Source organism: Garra rufa, chromosome 6 (genome assembly GCF_049309525.1).
Source record: "Garra rufa chromosome 6, GarRuf1.0, whole genome shotgun sequence".
NCBI classification, from domain to species: Eukaryota; Metazoa; Chordata; class Actinopteri; order Cypriniformes; family Cyprinidae; genus Garra; species Garra rufa.
In genome coordinates this window covers 38,855,615-38,872,205 of record NC_133366.1, presented here as the reverse complement: position 1 = coordinate 38,872,205, position 16,591 = coordinate 38,855,615, and the positions used below count along the sequence as shown (strand labels likewise).

Genomic DNA, 16,591 nt, shown 5'->3' with positions numbered 1-16,591 from the left:
TTTTAAGGATATATTATTTTCAAATATTTTTAGAAAAAAATTTTTTTTTTTTTTTTTGTTTGTTTGTTTTTTGCTGTGGTATTGAAACTGGTTCCTTTTTTTAAGACCTCTTATTAAAGAGACCATTTTATAGTTAAGTCATGGCCATAAACTGTGCGCTTTTCAAGACTTTAGGAAGTGATCCTTGTCTTTTATTCCTGCCTCGATTAAATCGAAAATGTCCTGTAAATGTCCTCAGTGTCCTGCAAAAAGATCACTGAAAGAGAGTGGGAACTTTTCTCATTTTTGTTTGGTGTTAAATATTTTAAAGTCGTAAGCCATCCACTTCAGTACTTGATTACTTAGGTATGTTTCTGAAAGATTGTAATATGCTTGTTTATGTGCATGACTGCCATCAGCTATGAAGTATTTAATTGTGCTTGTATTTCTCATTACAGGAGCATGGTATTCCAGTAGATCTGGGATATGCCGTGGCCCCTCATCATTCTGGTGTATATCCGGTCCATATTCAGCTGTATGAGGCTTGGAAGAAAGCATGGGGGATACGAGTGACCAGTACTGAGGAATACCCACATCTCAAACCTGCACGCCACCGCAAGGGATTCATTCATAATGATATTATGGTACGGCTCAACACATAGAGGATCACATATCATTACACCACACAGAAATCGTACGTGTATGTTAAAAAATGAATTTTCCCTAAGAACAAAATCGCTGGAAACTATCACACACTCAAAAGGTTAATATCACAGAATATTAATATTAGAAAGTGTAGTAGTTTAATAATTAATATTTGATTTCAACCACAGGCAGTGTCTTACAAGACCCTTCCTCAGTGCCTTCTTAAAAATGTAGCGTGTTTTAGTATTTTGTTCTAGCTAACCAAAATAACTTTTCTTAACCCATTAGTACGCTAGCAGGCGAAGCTGTCAATAACAAACTTACTTAACATACACGACATCAATGATTGTGGACAAGACCCATCTCATGCTTTGCAGGAGGCTGTAAAGATTTGCAATCTGCCACTGGTTGCTACACAGGTAGTGTTGTGAAAAGCAGTGAGACTTGTCTGCAAGAGACTGCCAAAATACAAGCAACAGCTAGCATAGCAAATCAATGAAGCACACACACACTCCAAAAGAATTAATGATGACACACTGGGACTCAGATGAAATACCCCATAGTGCATTCACCACAGCCAAATCTATTAGTGGTACACACACACAGATTTTGACTACATGTCCCCAACCGCAGCTTTGAATCAATTTTTTAAATAGCTTTTGCTGTCTCTGTCCTTCATTTCTGGTTAAGGGCTCTATGGCTATTTGAAGATTTCATTTAAAGTGATAGCTCACCCTGAAACCAAAGCTCTGATATAATTTATTCACCCTCATGTAATGTTCAAACCTAGACTTTCTTTCTTCTGTGAAACACAAACGGAGATGTTAAGCAGGAGTAATTTATTTGTGTTCCACTGAAGAAAGGTCATAAAGGTTTGTAACAAAAAAAAAAAAAAACATTTTTATGTTTTATTATTATTATTTGTCTTTTGCAGTTTCTTTAATAAAGATCAATTTAGATGCCGGACTTATAATTTTGTAATAATTCTTAATTCTTAATATATAACAATGTCTTGAAGTAATTTTATTTCTTTCACCCAATTGCTAAATTGTTTTTGTTGAGGTCAAAGCGCAAACCTAATTAGATTTTAGATTCATGCTTGGAAAAAAGAAAAAGCAATCTGACAATTTGTAAAACATAAAACAGCTTTTAATCTTTTATGCAATTTTAGTCAATTCAATTATTTTAGGCTGCTAGATATTTTACTAAAACTGATTAGGAAAATGAGTTTTTGAAGCACAATGCAATCTATTTCATAACTCTTATGAAACAGCAGGAATTAATGCACCCTTTATTTGGTTCTCATGAATACTTGTGCCTTGTTTTTGAAGTTCAGACAAACAAATTAAAGTACTTTCTTTTGTTAGAGTACCAGCCCACTACACCATGTTTTCTTTGTTCTTTCTAGTGAATTAGAGATGTGTCACTTTCTCTCACTCACGACACAAAAGAACAAACGTTGGCAGGCCTACTTCAGATCAGTTTTGTTTTTACACACAATTTAGCTGTCATCATCATCTCTAGCTTTTTAAAAGCGTTCTGTATCAAGCTAAAGGCAGATGTTTTGCAGCAGGTGCCTGTGAGCCCAAATCTCTGGCTTATTTTATTATTTAGCAGATGCAGCAAAACAGGTTTTAGGTCAGTTGTTCGGACACCTGTGGCCTAACTACTGGCCTCCTCAGTGCAAGCATGACAGGTTTCAGATCAGAGATCCAGAGCGCTGAATCCTGATGCGTATGGATCCGTGGAGTTATGAAGCATGTCAGAGTGTTACAGTCTGATTTGGCTCCGCAATACAGCAAGTTGACAACATACTATAGAACTAACTGCTCCTTTCACAAACCACCACAATAATATACTGACAGGGCAAGTTGCATTCAATGAGAAGAAAGGGGAGGGAAGGTGGGTGGCAGAAAAGCGAAGAAGAAGGGCAGAGCACATGAATAGATTCTCATAAATTCTCCAAGCATGCTGGTGGGACAGGCAGTTTAGTGTGTTTGCACTGGAATTGAATTTTAGGAGATGGAGTAGATTAAAATATTAAATCAAGACCACATGTGTGCAATACAGTTGTTCTTTGCCCATCAAGTGTGTGTGTGTGTGTGTGTGTGTGTGTGTGTGTGTGTGTGTGTGTGTGTGTGTGTGTGTGTGTGTGTGTGTGTGTGTGTGTGTGTGTACCTGGTATTCATCACATTGTGGGGACCAAATGTCCCCACAAGGACAGGAATACCAGTAGATTTTGACCTTGTGGGGACATTTCTCAGGTCCCCATGAGGAAACAGGCTTATAAATCATGCACAATGAGTTTTTTTGTTGAAGTAAAAGTATGCACAATCTAGGGTAGGTGTAGGGCAATGGAAAGTACGGTTTGTACAGTATAAAAACCATTACGCCTATGGAATGTCCCCATAAAACATGTAAACCCAACATGTGTGTGTGTGTGTGTGTGTGTGTGTGTGTGTGTGTGTGTGTGTGTGTGTGTGTGTGTGTGTGTGTGTGTGTGTGTGTGTGTGTGTGTGTGTGTGTGTGTGTGTGCATTTCAGCAACGGCACGCGTTTAGCTGAACATATAAAACACAGAGATGTTAAAGTGGGAAAATCAATTAAGTTTAAGCTAGATGGAAAGATTGGAGGGAGTCCCAAAGATCTGTTCCAGCTCAATCAAGCAGTCCAAAAACAAGCATATGGGTGATGAAAGCTCTTATCAGTGCATTAGAGCCCAGTGTGTTTGTGGGTGTGTTAATGTAATAGATTTTGCTGTTTTAGCAGTTTGCTGGAGAAGTAGCTGCCTCTCTGATATTTACACACTGTTACAGTGTTGAGAAATTGATTCTGTTGGTCCTTTAAATGTATCAGCTTCTCTCAACCTGCGTCTGTGGTACACGGACATACGCTACACTGTTCAAAAGTACATAAAAATGTTTTTGAAAGTTTCTTATTTAATATAATTTGAATTTAAAAGAACCATTTTCTGTTTTAAGATATTTAAAAATGCAATCATATTCATATGGTGGCAAAGCTAAATTTTTAGCAGCCATTACTCCAGTCTTCATTGTCAAATGATTCTTCAGAAATCGGTCTAATATGCTGGTTTGGTTCTCAATACACTGCAAAAAAATGCTTTTCTTACTTAGATTTTTTGTCTTGTTTCCAGTATTCCAAATATCTAAAAATTGTAAATCAAGAAGGATTTTCTAGACGAGTAAAAATTATTGTCTTGTTTTCAGAAAAAACAAGTCAAAATTAAGTGTTTTTGCTTGAAACAAGCACAATAATCTGCCAGTAGGTTAAGAAAAATAATTTTGTTTTCTGTTTCTATGCAAAAACTCACGTAATTTTGACTTGTTTTTTCTGAAATCGAGACAATCATTTTTACTCCTCTAGAAAATCCTTCTTGATCTACGATTTTTAGATATTTTGGCTGGAAACAAGACAAAAAATCTAAGTAGGAAAAGTATTTTTTGTGTAAATACCTTTTCAATGTTTAAAATGTTGTGCTGATCGTTTGGTCATCATCAAATCAAAATCATTTGGCCATTTCATCATCAAAATGCAAAAATCTCCTCATTGCTGGAAAGGAAAAGTAAAATAAACCTTTATAAAACATTTATGTTTAGTCATATTCATGTTATTCCATTATTTTCTTCTTTCGTTTTAATACTAATGGCAACTGGCAACTTTCAAGCCTCTAAAGATTCTTTCTAGTGAATAATGACTTAAATTTCAATCTGTTCTTCATACAAAGCTATTTCAGCTAAATGTTTCATAGCTATTTCATAGCTAAAAGTTTCTTATCTAATGTCATTTAAATTTAAAAGAACCAATTCCTGTTTTAGTATATTTTAAAATGTAATTTATTCATATGGTGGCAGAAATTTAGTCTAATAATTCATATTCTTCAGAAATCAGTCTAATATGATTTGATAAAGATTTGATTCTCAAGAAATACCTTTTATTATTAACATTTATTATTATTTTCAATGTTTAAAAATGTTGTGCTGCTTTAAATTATATACAATAATTTGTTCTTTTCTTGGAAAAATCTGATGAGAAATGATCAAGAAATGTGAAAATGCAAAGAAAAATGCAAAAATCTCATTGCTGTGATGGAAAAGGTGAGATAATAAAGGAAAAGTAAAATAAACCTTTATGAAAACCTTTATGTTTAGCCATATTCATGTTGTTCCATTATTTTCTTACTTTATTTAATACTAAATGGCAACTGGCAACTTTCAAGCCTCAAAAAAGACAAAAGTTGACTACTTTTCTAGTGAATGATGACTTAAATATCAATCTTCATTCTTTATACAAAGCTATTTTATAGCTTCGGAACATTTAGAATAGGGCTGAATAAAAATATTGATTTCTCAATTTTAATTGATTTTCATTTTTATGAAACAAGTCTGATTCTTAAATCCCAAGAATCGATTAGTCTAGCCTGTTTTCAGTTAATGAAAGAAATATTGTAGCGCACCTCCTATCCAACAAATTAAAGTAAGATTTGTGCTCTGTTACTTTTGTTATGAAAGTCTCAGATTTTAATTTTGTTAATTTATTACAATATTCAAACAATAAATGCCATTTTTGGGTGGTTTAATCTGAAGTGTCAGATCGCTGTAGCGCCTCAGTTTAAGAGAAGCGGCAGTGCCAAGCACCTGTGAACTGATCGTCTCCTCCACTTTAAAACCAGTTTCAGCATGAAATAAACATCTGAAATAATTTAAAATAAAAAGTATAGCTTACCGAAATCTGTATCCTCTCTCAAGTAATTGCTCAAACTGTGTTTCAACCATGCAAAAACATCAAAATAACAGCTTGTAAACAATGTCACGTCACATCACATTTACCTCAGAAAAAACCTATTCTGTGACCAAAAACCCGTTAGTCAGCTGGAAAACTCTAGAGAGGAGCATTTTGCTGTTCATTGTATTTTTTACTGTTTCTCAATGTTTGGTTTACGTGTAAATAAACAGCCACCATTTAAACATTTATTTTCCAAAGACAAATTGGAGTAGAAATATAATTATGTAATTGTAACTTTATTATTATAAAAACTTAATTCTAGGTTAAGTGTAATTTAAGCATTTGTATACAAATCAGTTAATTTTAACCTTTAGTATTTTAGTAATGTAGTACCAACTGACTCTCCTGTATATTTTACAGCATTTATTGAGATTTTTCTTTTACTTGGGAAAATTTGGCATGTACAGTACTGAACCTGATATATATTCAGAATAATCGATATCAAATCAAATCGGAAATCGTATGGCAAGCTTGTGAATCTAATTTAGAATATAATGCACAAGGGATTTCATAGCCTACTTTAATGACACTTTTGTATCCTTACATTGAAACCTGAAAGCCTCTGTCACATTCTTTTTGTAATTACATTGAAAAGAGCAATGTCAAAATACAGATAATGTGCTTTACTGTAACTGGATGTGAGCTAGAAAAGGAGACTAAGGTTTTTTCTCAGCAGTAATTTTGTCACACTGAGCCAAAGTATATATTTTTTATTCTCTTTACTTTTCTCTTGTCAGTCTTTGCCTGTTTGCCACATGTTTTATTGAAGCATTCAGCTTTTTCCCACTGAGAAATTATTCTGCTTTCTTTGACTGATCTAGACAGAAAGTGAATGGATGAATATATATGGAGTTGTTTCCACACATCACTTGAATACAGATTCATTGACATGAGACCTAAAAGGTCATGTATAGAACTGAAACTGACAGTATTAGATGATAAATGACAGAGAGGTTTATTAATCCACCATTAGAAGATATTTCAGTAGTTTGGTTTGCACTGTATTGACTGCAAATCTTTGTAGTCTCAAACTGTCTGTGTGTGTGTTTGTGTGAGAACAGGTGCTGCCCCGTCAGACATGCGGCTTATTCACACACACCATCTTCTATAAAGAATATCCAGGAGGCCCTAAAGAGCTGGACAAAAGCATACGAGGAGGAGAGCTGTTTCTGACTGTCCTTCTCAACCCTGTGAGTGTAAAACCCACAGACACACACACACCCCGCTACTCCCTGTCGTCTCTGCTCATTTCATTCTATCAGCCTGTTGTATTGTTTTTCCCCTGTCTTATTCTGTCCTCATGCCCCCTCCTCTCTCTTTCTCTCTGGGTTTCCATGTTAGTGTTGCTTATAGATTTGTTCTCCCAGCATGAATCACTGTTCTTATGTTGAAACTCTGCTCTGCTTGAATCAGCAGCGAAATGAAAAACAAGAGCGTGTGTACAGTCGTGTATGTGTGCTGTGTTTCTACATTAATTCAATGTTTCTCAACTAGTGGGTTGCGACCCAAAATTGAGTCACAGGTCTATCCTGATAGGGTCATGGACTGCGGGAAAAAATAATAATGCATCTAAACATATAACAGTACATAGTTTGGATAAAAAAAAGAAATAGGTTATTAAATTTTAAAAAGGAAAAAATGCTTCCCACATATTTTGTTGTGCATGTCAAAGGTTGTGCAAGCAATTTTGGCTCAAACCCGTGTGTTCTATGTTTGTTTTGTTGCTGTTTTGAGTCCATTGTTGTTCTATTACTAATCATTATTGGTTGAGCTGAAGTTAGATAAAAATAAATGACAAACTTTAACTTAAACAAAAATAAGAAATGTTTCATTGATAACCAACTGAAATACATTGAAGTACAAAAATGAATAAAACTGAAAATATGAAATTTACACATTCAGTGGAGATCAAAATTAGAGAAAAATCTACAGTATAAATACTTAGATGGTTAATCTTCACCACTCAAAATTTGAAGGAATATCAGCTGTAGGTATACCACTGTTCTACTCACTAACTAACTGTTTGACAAAATAACTGATGCATTTCAACAAAAATCTATATTTTGTGGAAAACAGTGAACGAAATTCAAAAACAGAAAACACTGTAGCATTAAAGAAGATTACAACTTAAATTTTTGCAGGGTTACAGCTGTCAAAAAATGAGTAGGAATGGTAGAAGTTCTTGCTTTGAATGACGTCTGCACATCTTTGGCCGTAGGACAACACTAGTTTCTCACACTGCGCTGATAAGACCTTGGCTCACTCTTCTTTCACTTTCTTCCATAGTTTGGTAACTGTAGCGGGTTTCTTAGCCATAACTTTGTCGACAAGGATTTTCCAGAGATTTTAATCGAGCTTAGATCAGGACTTTGGGCTGGCCATTTCATTATTTCAGTGTTCTTAGCTTCAAGGAACTGCCTTACCTGTATTGCAGTGTGACGGGAGCATTGTCTTGCATGAAAATTGCAGGCTGATTGAGAGATGCTTGCAGGGAAGGAACTACATGTTGCTGAACGAGGTTCTGCTGAATATTTGCATTCGCTCTGCCATGTAGCTGTATAAGAAGCCCAACTACTGCTGCAGAAAACACTTCCTCCTCCACTTTTCACTGACTTCATTACACAGTTTGGGTTGAGTCTTTCCCCAGTTTCATGACGAACTTAATGTTTCCCATCAGACCCAAATAATTAAACTTGCTCACTGAAGTGAACTTTGGACCACTTCTCCTTTCTTCACACAACATGCTCCTCAGCAAAGGTGAGCTTAGCCTTTTGATTCTTTCTGCTGATGACAGTCTTGGTCACAGCAGAGTGATCCTTACCATGTTCAGTGCTGAACTGGCAAGCAATTCCAGCTGCATTGTTGAACCGATTTCCATTAAGAGTCTCTGCATTATCCTGTCTTATTGTGCATTTGACATATTTGAATGACAAGCCTTTTCAGTGGACTCAAATATATTAGTGTCATTGTAAATCTGCGATACTCGGCAGTTTTGGAATGACTAGCTTCTCTTGCAATGGCTGAAAGGGTCATGCCTTAGGCCTTCATCTGGACAAATTGGAGGAATGCTTCCAGTTAAATAGGGTTTGACATATAGTTAAGGAAATTAGCACCATGTGCCAGATTAACACCAATATCTTGGAGGTATCTGTAAGTGTTCTCTAATTTTGATCAGAGTTCTTTTTCAGATATCTCATTTAAGTTTATTCAAGAGGTCATCGGATGCCCGTTTTCCACAAGTTGATATGATTCTTTAGGGTCTTAATAAAAAGTCTTTAACATACTTTGGTTAAAATGTCTCAATAGTAGTGTAAAAAAACACTCGTTTTACCTTGTCAAAATCAGCCCTTTTTAGAGCGAGCTATTCTGTTGCACGTTCCTTTAAATGTTAATGAGCTCTGCTTGCCCCGCCCTCTCTGCCGTGGGATGACGAGCCGTAATGTTTACTTTAGCCACGTTTAGCTGCAAATTTGATAACTAGCACATTATTAAGAAAGGCCATTTGCAAAGATACATAAAAAAAACCTTATGCTGCATCACGAAATTATTTGCACAAACATAGAAGCGTATTTAGATTGGGATCAGCGCTGTCCTTTAAAAAACAAAAGTTACGTTAATCCTCTGCATCTTCAGTGGTTCAGATGTCAGGAGTAAATGATGACTGCTATGTTCATTAATACATCCAACAACAGAGGAGACATTCTTGTCTTCCCCTGCACCTGAGTCAGCACAATGGCGATCGGAGTCGGATTTTTTAGCTCAGTGAGGGCGGGTCTAAGGTAAGGCACTCATGTCAATCAACTATCGTGGGAGTGGCCTCTGTCAGATTATTGTCACACCAACAAGAAGCTAAGAATAACCTGATTTTAAAAAGGGGGTATTACTTTTAAAGATAAAAAAATACCACTGGATGGATTTTACCATTGTAGGGTGGTTGTGTACACAAACTGCCAAAACACATTAATGTTCAAACAACATGTAAAAGTGAGTTTTGCATCCGATGACCCATTTAATTTTGTGCTCCAGAATACAATCAATGTATGAAATATGCTTAAAAACCCTTCTACTCCTGTTAGGATAACTTCAAATAGGACTAAACAGTGACCCTGAAATTTAGAAAATTGTAGGTTGTTCTCTAATTTTGATCTTCACTGTATATTTAAAAAATGCATACTAAAACTTTAAATCAAAATGAAAACTGAAAACATAAAAATACAAATTCTAAATATGAATACATACTATAATCATGGTCACACTTTATTTTAAGGTTCAGTTCTCACGATGAACTTAATGCTAACTTTTGGTTAGTAATTGCTTATTGTTATTGCTTAGTAGTTAGTAAGGTAGTAGTTAAATTTAAGTATTGGGTGTAGAATATGTTCCAACATGCTAGTATGCTAACAAGCAACTAGTTAATAAGGAAAATTGGTCCTTATACTAAAGTGTTATCATCACCATTTAAAAATACTACTAAACTAACACTGGTTGTGTCGCTGAAGTACTGTGGAGCATTATTGGATACTGTAAATGGGTTGACGAATAGATACTGTATGTATTGTGAACACCTTGGACTAACATCCTGTGCATTCTTTATGTGTACAAAGTATGAAAATTTAATGTTTAAAGAGTCTGTGTGTGTTTGTTTGTCTGAAGAAAGCATCAGAGTGGATCTTCTCCTTTGGCTAAAGGCCATTAGTAAGGGTTGACTCATTCCCATGGTACAGCACTGACCTGAAAAACAAGCTGAATGTAATCAGAGATTGTGTGTGTTCTCATGTTCGCACAGATCCTGATCATCTGCTTATACCAGCAATAATAATAACAACCCACAGAGACCGATAGAGAGAGAGGGGGTGAAATGAACATAAGGAGATATGGAGGTGTGAAGATGTAGTATATTGTAGTCAGTGTGTGTGGAATGAGATTGTTCACTTCACACTTACCTTGCCAAAGCCAACAGTGTGTGATAGTGTGTTAATAGTGTGTTAAGTGTTTGTGGCTGTCTGAATAAAAGCGGAACCGATGGGAAATAGATATTGAAAATCATTTTTCTTTTTCATAGTGTGGATCAGTACACTATGGAAGCCCGTTTTCTGTACGGAATAATTTTTTTTAAGGCATGTATACTAATCAAGAACCAACCTTAACTACGACATTAGTGCATGTGTGAAAACTTGTCCAAAAGTGTTAATTAATACATAAACACATGTGAATAATTATATATAAATAATAATAATGTAAAGATTAAAAAATGAATATTTTGTTAAATCAAATAATTGCCAGAGCAAACAATAACAGCAGAAGTTTGAATGGAAACATTTTTTAATAACTACTGTATAAAACCAATATCACACTCCCACAGTTAAATAATAATTAAATTATATATAAAATAATGTAATATATACAATTAAATACAGAATGTAAGCCCGTTTATGCCATTAAATGAAAAATAAAAAAGGTAATTGCGATTTTTTATTTCACAGACTTTTTATCTGACTATTTTTTCGCAATTGCGAGTTTACATCTCGCAATTGAGACAATTTTCTTAGAATTGTGTGATACAAACTTGCAATTCTGACTTTTTTCCTCAGAATTGTGAGATATAAACTCACAATTGCAAGTTATAAAGTCAGAATTACATGATATAAACTTACAATTGTCAGTTATAAAGTTAGAATTGTGAGATATAAACTCATAACTTTTTTTAAACAACTTTTTTCTCAGAATTGGAAGTTTATATTTCGCAATTCTAACTTTATAACACGCAACTGCTAGTTATTACGTCAGAATTGTGAGATATAAACTATCTAAAGCGATTCTGAGAACAGTCTTTTTTTTCCCCTCAAAATTGGACTTTATAATTGGCAATTGCAAGTTTATATTTCAATTCTGGAAAAAAAAGTCAGAATTGCAAGTTTGTATCACACAATTCTAAGAAAATTGTCTCAATTGCGAGATATAAATCCACGTTTGTAAAAAAAAATCTGACCTTTTTTTTAAGAATTGTGTGAAATAAACTCGCAGTTTTGAGAAATGAAGTCAGAATTACGTTATATAAACTAAAAAAAAAAGTTTTCTCAGAACTGCAAGTTTATATCTCACGCAACTGCTAGTTATTAAGTCAGAATTGTGAGATATAAACTCGCTATTATGAGAACATAGTCTTTTTCCCCTTAAAATTTGACTTTATAACATGCAATTGTGAGTTTATATCTCAATTCTGAGAAAAAACGTCTATAAATCCACATTTGTGAGAAAATTGGAATTCTGACCTTTTTATTTAGAATTGCGTGATATAAACTCACAATTCTGAGAAATGAACTCACAATTGTGTGATATAAACTTGCTATTGTGGGTTATAAAGTCAAAATTGCAAGATATAAACTCACAATTTTGTTTTTTTTTATACCACGCAATTCTGACCTCATAACTAGCAATAGTGAGTTTATATCTCACAATTCTGAGGAAAAAAAGTGAGATAAAATTGTGAGATTAAAAAAATCGCGTTTTAATTCATAAATAGCTCATATTACAGTAATATTTCATCTATTGTGAGGTGTTACCAATTGTTCAACGAATTGCTAAATACTTGTAGTGTCTGTTCTAAATGTATGGTGTGATTATTGTCGAATGTGCGCTTGAAATATTTAGAGACTGAAATACAGGTAATGTCAAAAGGAAGATGTGTGGGTGTGGCTTTAAGAATAGACTCCACCCCTAGTAAATTAAACATCTCTAAGCAACACTAATCCAATGTTCAAATTTAATCAGAACATCACACTGAATGAAGGATAAAGCAGACAATTAGATTCCTTTGTGGATTTTGTTTGAATATCTTTCAACAATAGGCAGCCAAACGAAACTATTATTGAGCTTAAAAGTGCTGTGCGAGCTCTGTAGAAGCACATTACCAGTAACATGATCACACATCTGTCTTTCTACATTAAAGTCAAACCCATCACATACATACATTAATCTGACCGTAGGCTCTCTGATTTATTCATCACAGCCGCATTCTTCTGTGTTAAAATGAATCACTGTTAACATGAAGACACACCACTACTTATTAATGACATACATCACTCTCTTCATACATACATTCTTCTCTTGTCTCCTCTTCTCTTCACATTCAGTATCAGAATCGATTAAGCATTTTATGGCAGTGATAAAAATGTTATTACATTGAAAAAACATTGGTATAACATTGATTGAAAAAGGAAGAAATTTCCAGCATGCCTTGTGCGCTCTTTGTCTTCCTGTCCAGAGGGCTTTAAGGGAAACTCATTTATCTGCCCATTCATAATTGAGGTCCTCTCCCTGAAACGAGGTGTGTGTGTGGTGTGTGTTTGAGAGCATGAGGTTAACAGAGCATGAGATCAGTTACAGAGGGAAGAACACTGTGTTTTTGACACTCCATTTTACCCTCATTTATGCCCTTCCCAGAAAACAGGACAGTATGCATGGGGCGTTTGTTAGAGGAATATTTTACACGAAAATGAACACTCTGCTATTGCTTGCTCACCATTATGTTGTACCAGACATGTGTCCTGTTGAACAGACCTACATTTATGCTATTAAATACACTCTTATATCATCTTCCCCTTAGCCATAGCTCTCAGATCAAATATATTCACATATGGTCGACTGGATTTTGTTAGGCTATATATATTTATGTGTTTAAATATCGGGGAATGAGCTGTTTGTGTGTAAATGAACACAGTGCCTCACATCACTCTGAAAAACAGTGCAACAGACTATAAAACTAATTAATTTGCAGCCTTTAAGATTAGATACACACACTAAGCCATATCACAGTTTTAATTTTAGTTTGATTGACATGATTTGCCAAAGCAATGGTGCAATGCAATGTTAGTTATTTTTAATGTTATTATGAGAAGTGTAAATATATTTTTGTTTCATTATGAAACTGCGGCAGGACCCATTAATCTGTGGGTTACCTGTCTAGGTAATTATTTGGAAAATAATTCTTAAGATATTGTATTTTCACCGAAAATAGGAGTTTGGAACAGCACAAGGGTGATTTTTATTTTTGAGTGAGCTGTTTCTTTAAGAGCAACACAACAAATTCAGCTGACATCATTATGTATGTTGATGTCAACTTTCAATTATCCTGATAATGGATGGTCAAAGAACATGCAGCACTGAGAGAGAAAGAGAGAGGGGGACTATAAGCGGAACTAAGCAGTTTGTCCAGGAAATAAAAGGGTGTCAAATCCGAGAAAAGGATAGAGGGAATATGTGTTTGTATGTGTCTAAGCAAGAGAGAGAGAGAGAGAGAGAAAGCATAAAGGACAGAAAGAGAGAGAGAAATGACGCTTGAGGACAAAATTTTCCAGCTGGACTCTCCTGTTAAATGAGCCGATGGTGTATGTGTGTGTGTGACTCTGAGTCTTATTAAGTTATGCTAGCTTCGGGAAAGTTAGAGAATGATACAAACAACAAAATGGTTGTTCAGCACCACTGTTTTTTAATCTGTATATTAAAAGAATGTCTCATACATTTAGCTCTAAACGGAACAGCTGTAAAATAGCATCAGAATATGCAAACATGAAAATTGCATTGCTGAATTGTCCAACCTTTATGCATAAAATGAAAAATCACATTTTTTGAAAAATTGTATTGGACTGGAAGCTTTTAATCTAAAAAAAAATAATAATAATGGCAAAGCACTGAAGTGAATGTCATACAGTTGTCAAAAGTTTACATATATCTTGCAGAATCTGCAAAATGTTAATTATTTTCCCAAAATAAGAGGGATCATACAAAATGCATGTTATTTTGTATTTAGTGCTGACCTGGATAAGATATTTCACATAAAAGACATTTATAGTTCACAAGAGAAAATAATAGTTGAATTAATAAAAAATATGACCCCGTTTAAAAGTTTACATACGCTTGATTCTTAATACTGTGTTGTTACCTGAATGATCCACAGCTGTGTTGTTGTCTCTTTTTTTGTTGTTTTTTTTTTAGTGTTCATGAGTCCCTTGTTTGTCCTGAACAGTTGAACTGTCCACTGTTCTTCCAAAAAATCCTTTAGTTCCCACAAATTCTTTGGTTTTTCAGCATTTTTGTGCATTTAAACCCTTTCCAACAATGATTGTATGACTCACTGATGCTCCTGAAGGAAAAACAATGCATTAAGAGATGAGGTGTAAACCTTTAAACAGAATAAAGATGTGTACACCCCTGGCTTTTAATACATCGTGTTTTCTTCTGGAGCATCAGTGAGCATTTGAACCTAGTAGTAGTTGCGTATGAGTCCCTCAGTTGTCCTCAGTGTGAAAAGATGGATCTCAAAATCATATAGTCATTGCTGGAAAGGGTGGAGAAAAACCAAAGAATTTGTGGGACCTGAAAGATTTTTCTTAAGAATAGCAGGACAAACAAGGGACTCATAAACAACGAATGAATCACTAAACAAAAAAATACAGCTGTGGATCATTCAGGTAACAACACAGTATTAAGAATCAAGTGTATGTAAACTTTTGAACAGGGTTGTTTTTATAAACTCAACTAGGCCTGTTATTTTCTCTTGTGGACTATATGCAAATGTCTTTAATGTGAAAAATCTTATTCAGTCAGCACTAAATAAAAAAATATTTTGGTCAAATAATTAACATTTTGCAGATTCTGCAAGGTGAATGTAAACTTTTGACTTCTACTACTTAACACGGTCTTAGTTATTCTCTTATTAATCAGACTGACTTCTTGAGACTTCTTGAGTTCAGCTCACTGACTCAATGATCTGGTTGCAGCAGTGAGCAGTTTTGGGTGAACAGTTCCTTTAATATTCAGCCAGTGTGTGTGTGTGTGTGTGTGTGTGTGTGTGTGTGTGTGTGTGGGTGTGGGTGTGGGTGTGGGTGTGTGGGTGTGTGGGTGTTAATGCCATGGTCAGGCCAAGTCATTATAAGTACATATGATAATCATGTAGCTCCACTCTGAACAAGTAGGTCAAGATTTATACTGCACAGAACAGAAAATCAAGTTGGATTTTGGCAGGTGTACTGTATATGGAGAATAGAATAGAATAGAATAGAATAGAATAGAATAGAATAGAATAGAATAGAATAGAATAGAATAGAATAGAATAGAATAGACATTTATACTGATAAGACTACAGTATGATACAAGATTAAAACTGGTTTATTATAGGGAGATGGACTAGAATCAGCAACTTGTAGTAAAAGAATTATATTTTTTTCTAGTCTAATTGATTGTTACTTATAAAGGAATAGGGAAAAACTTTTCCTGCTCTTACGTTGTGTTTGTTTGTTAGTTTGAGTGTCCAAGGGCAAAAGCTGTATGTTACAACTTAGCCTGTTTTTTTGTGTGTTGCACCATTAAACTTACATTTATTGCAGGCAATTAACCAGACGCTGATGAACCAAAATGTGTCTCAGGCGGCAAAATCATGGCCAGAATTGTATAGCTGAATCTGACTTCAACCCAAATAAAGTAATTATCCTCTTACCAGAAGTAGCGTTTGGAATAAAATTATCATTATAATAAGAGTTATATTAAAGCATTAGTTCACATCCAGAATAAAAAAATCCTTAAAAACTATTCACCTCATGTCATCCAAGATGTTCATGTCTTTCTTTCTTCAGTCAAAAAGAAATTAAGGTTTTTGAGGAAAACATTCCAGGATTTTTCTCCGTATAGTGGACTTCAGTGGGAGCCAATGGGTTCGAGGTCCAAATTGCAGTTTCAATGCAGCTTCAAAGGGCTCTACACGATCCCGAAGAATGAAGGTCTCATCACAGACAAAGAACTAACCGCATGTGACCTTTTCAACATGATTATGTTTATATATATTTATGGTTAAAAATGCATAACTTTTAATTTTGTTTCGAAAATGACAGATTTCACTATGTAAGACCCTTATTTCTCGGCTGGGATCGTGTAGAGCCCTTTGAAGCTGCATTGAAACTGCAATTTGGACCTTCAACCCATTGATTCCCATTGAAGTCTACTATATGGAGTAAAATCCTGGAATGTTTTCCTCAGAAACCTTAATTTATTTTCAACAGAAAGAAAGACATCAACATTTTTATTCTGGAAGTGAACTAATCCTTTAAGTTGTTTAATATTTGTTATATACATATATAAACATAATATTTATTATATTTCACAACCATTCG

The 16,591-nt window shown here is 34.6% G+C and overlaps 1 protein-coding gene across 1 annotated transcript in view; it reads left to right on the top strand.

Moving 5' to 3' along the window:
• The window catches only part of ndst3 (N-deacetylase/N-sulfotransferase (heparan glucosaminyl) 3), a 71,067-nt gene that overhangs the window by 39,567 nt on the left and 14,909 nt on the right, over positions 1-16,591 (top strand). The window contains exons 5-6 of the mRNA XM_073842399.1: positions 438-623; positions 6,488-6,616. Coding sequence (XP_073698500.1) covers positions 438-623; positions 6,488-6,616 — 315 coding nt within the window. The remainder of the gene's footprint in view (positions 1-437; positions 624-6,487; positions 6,617-16,591) is intronic.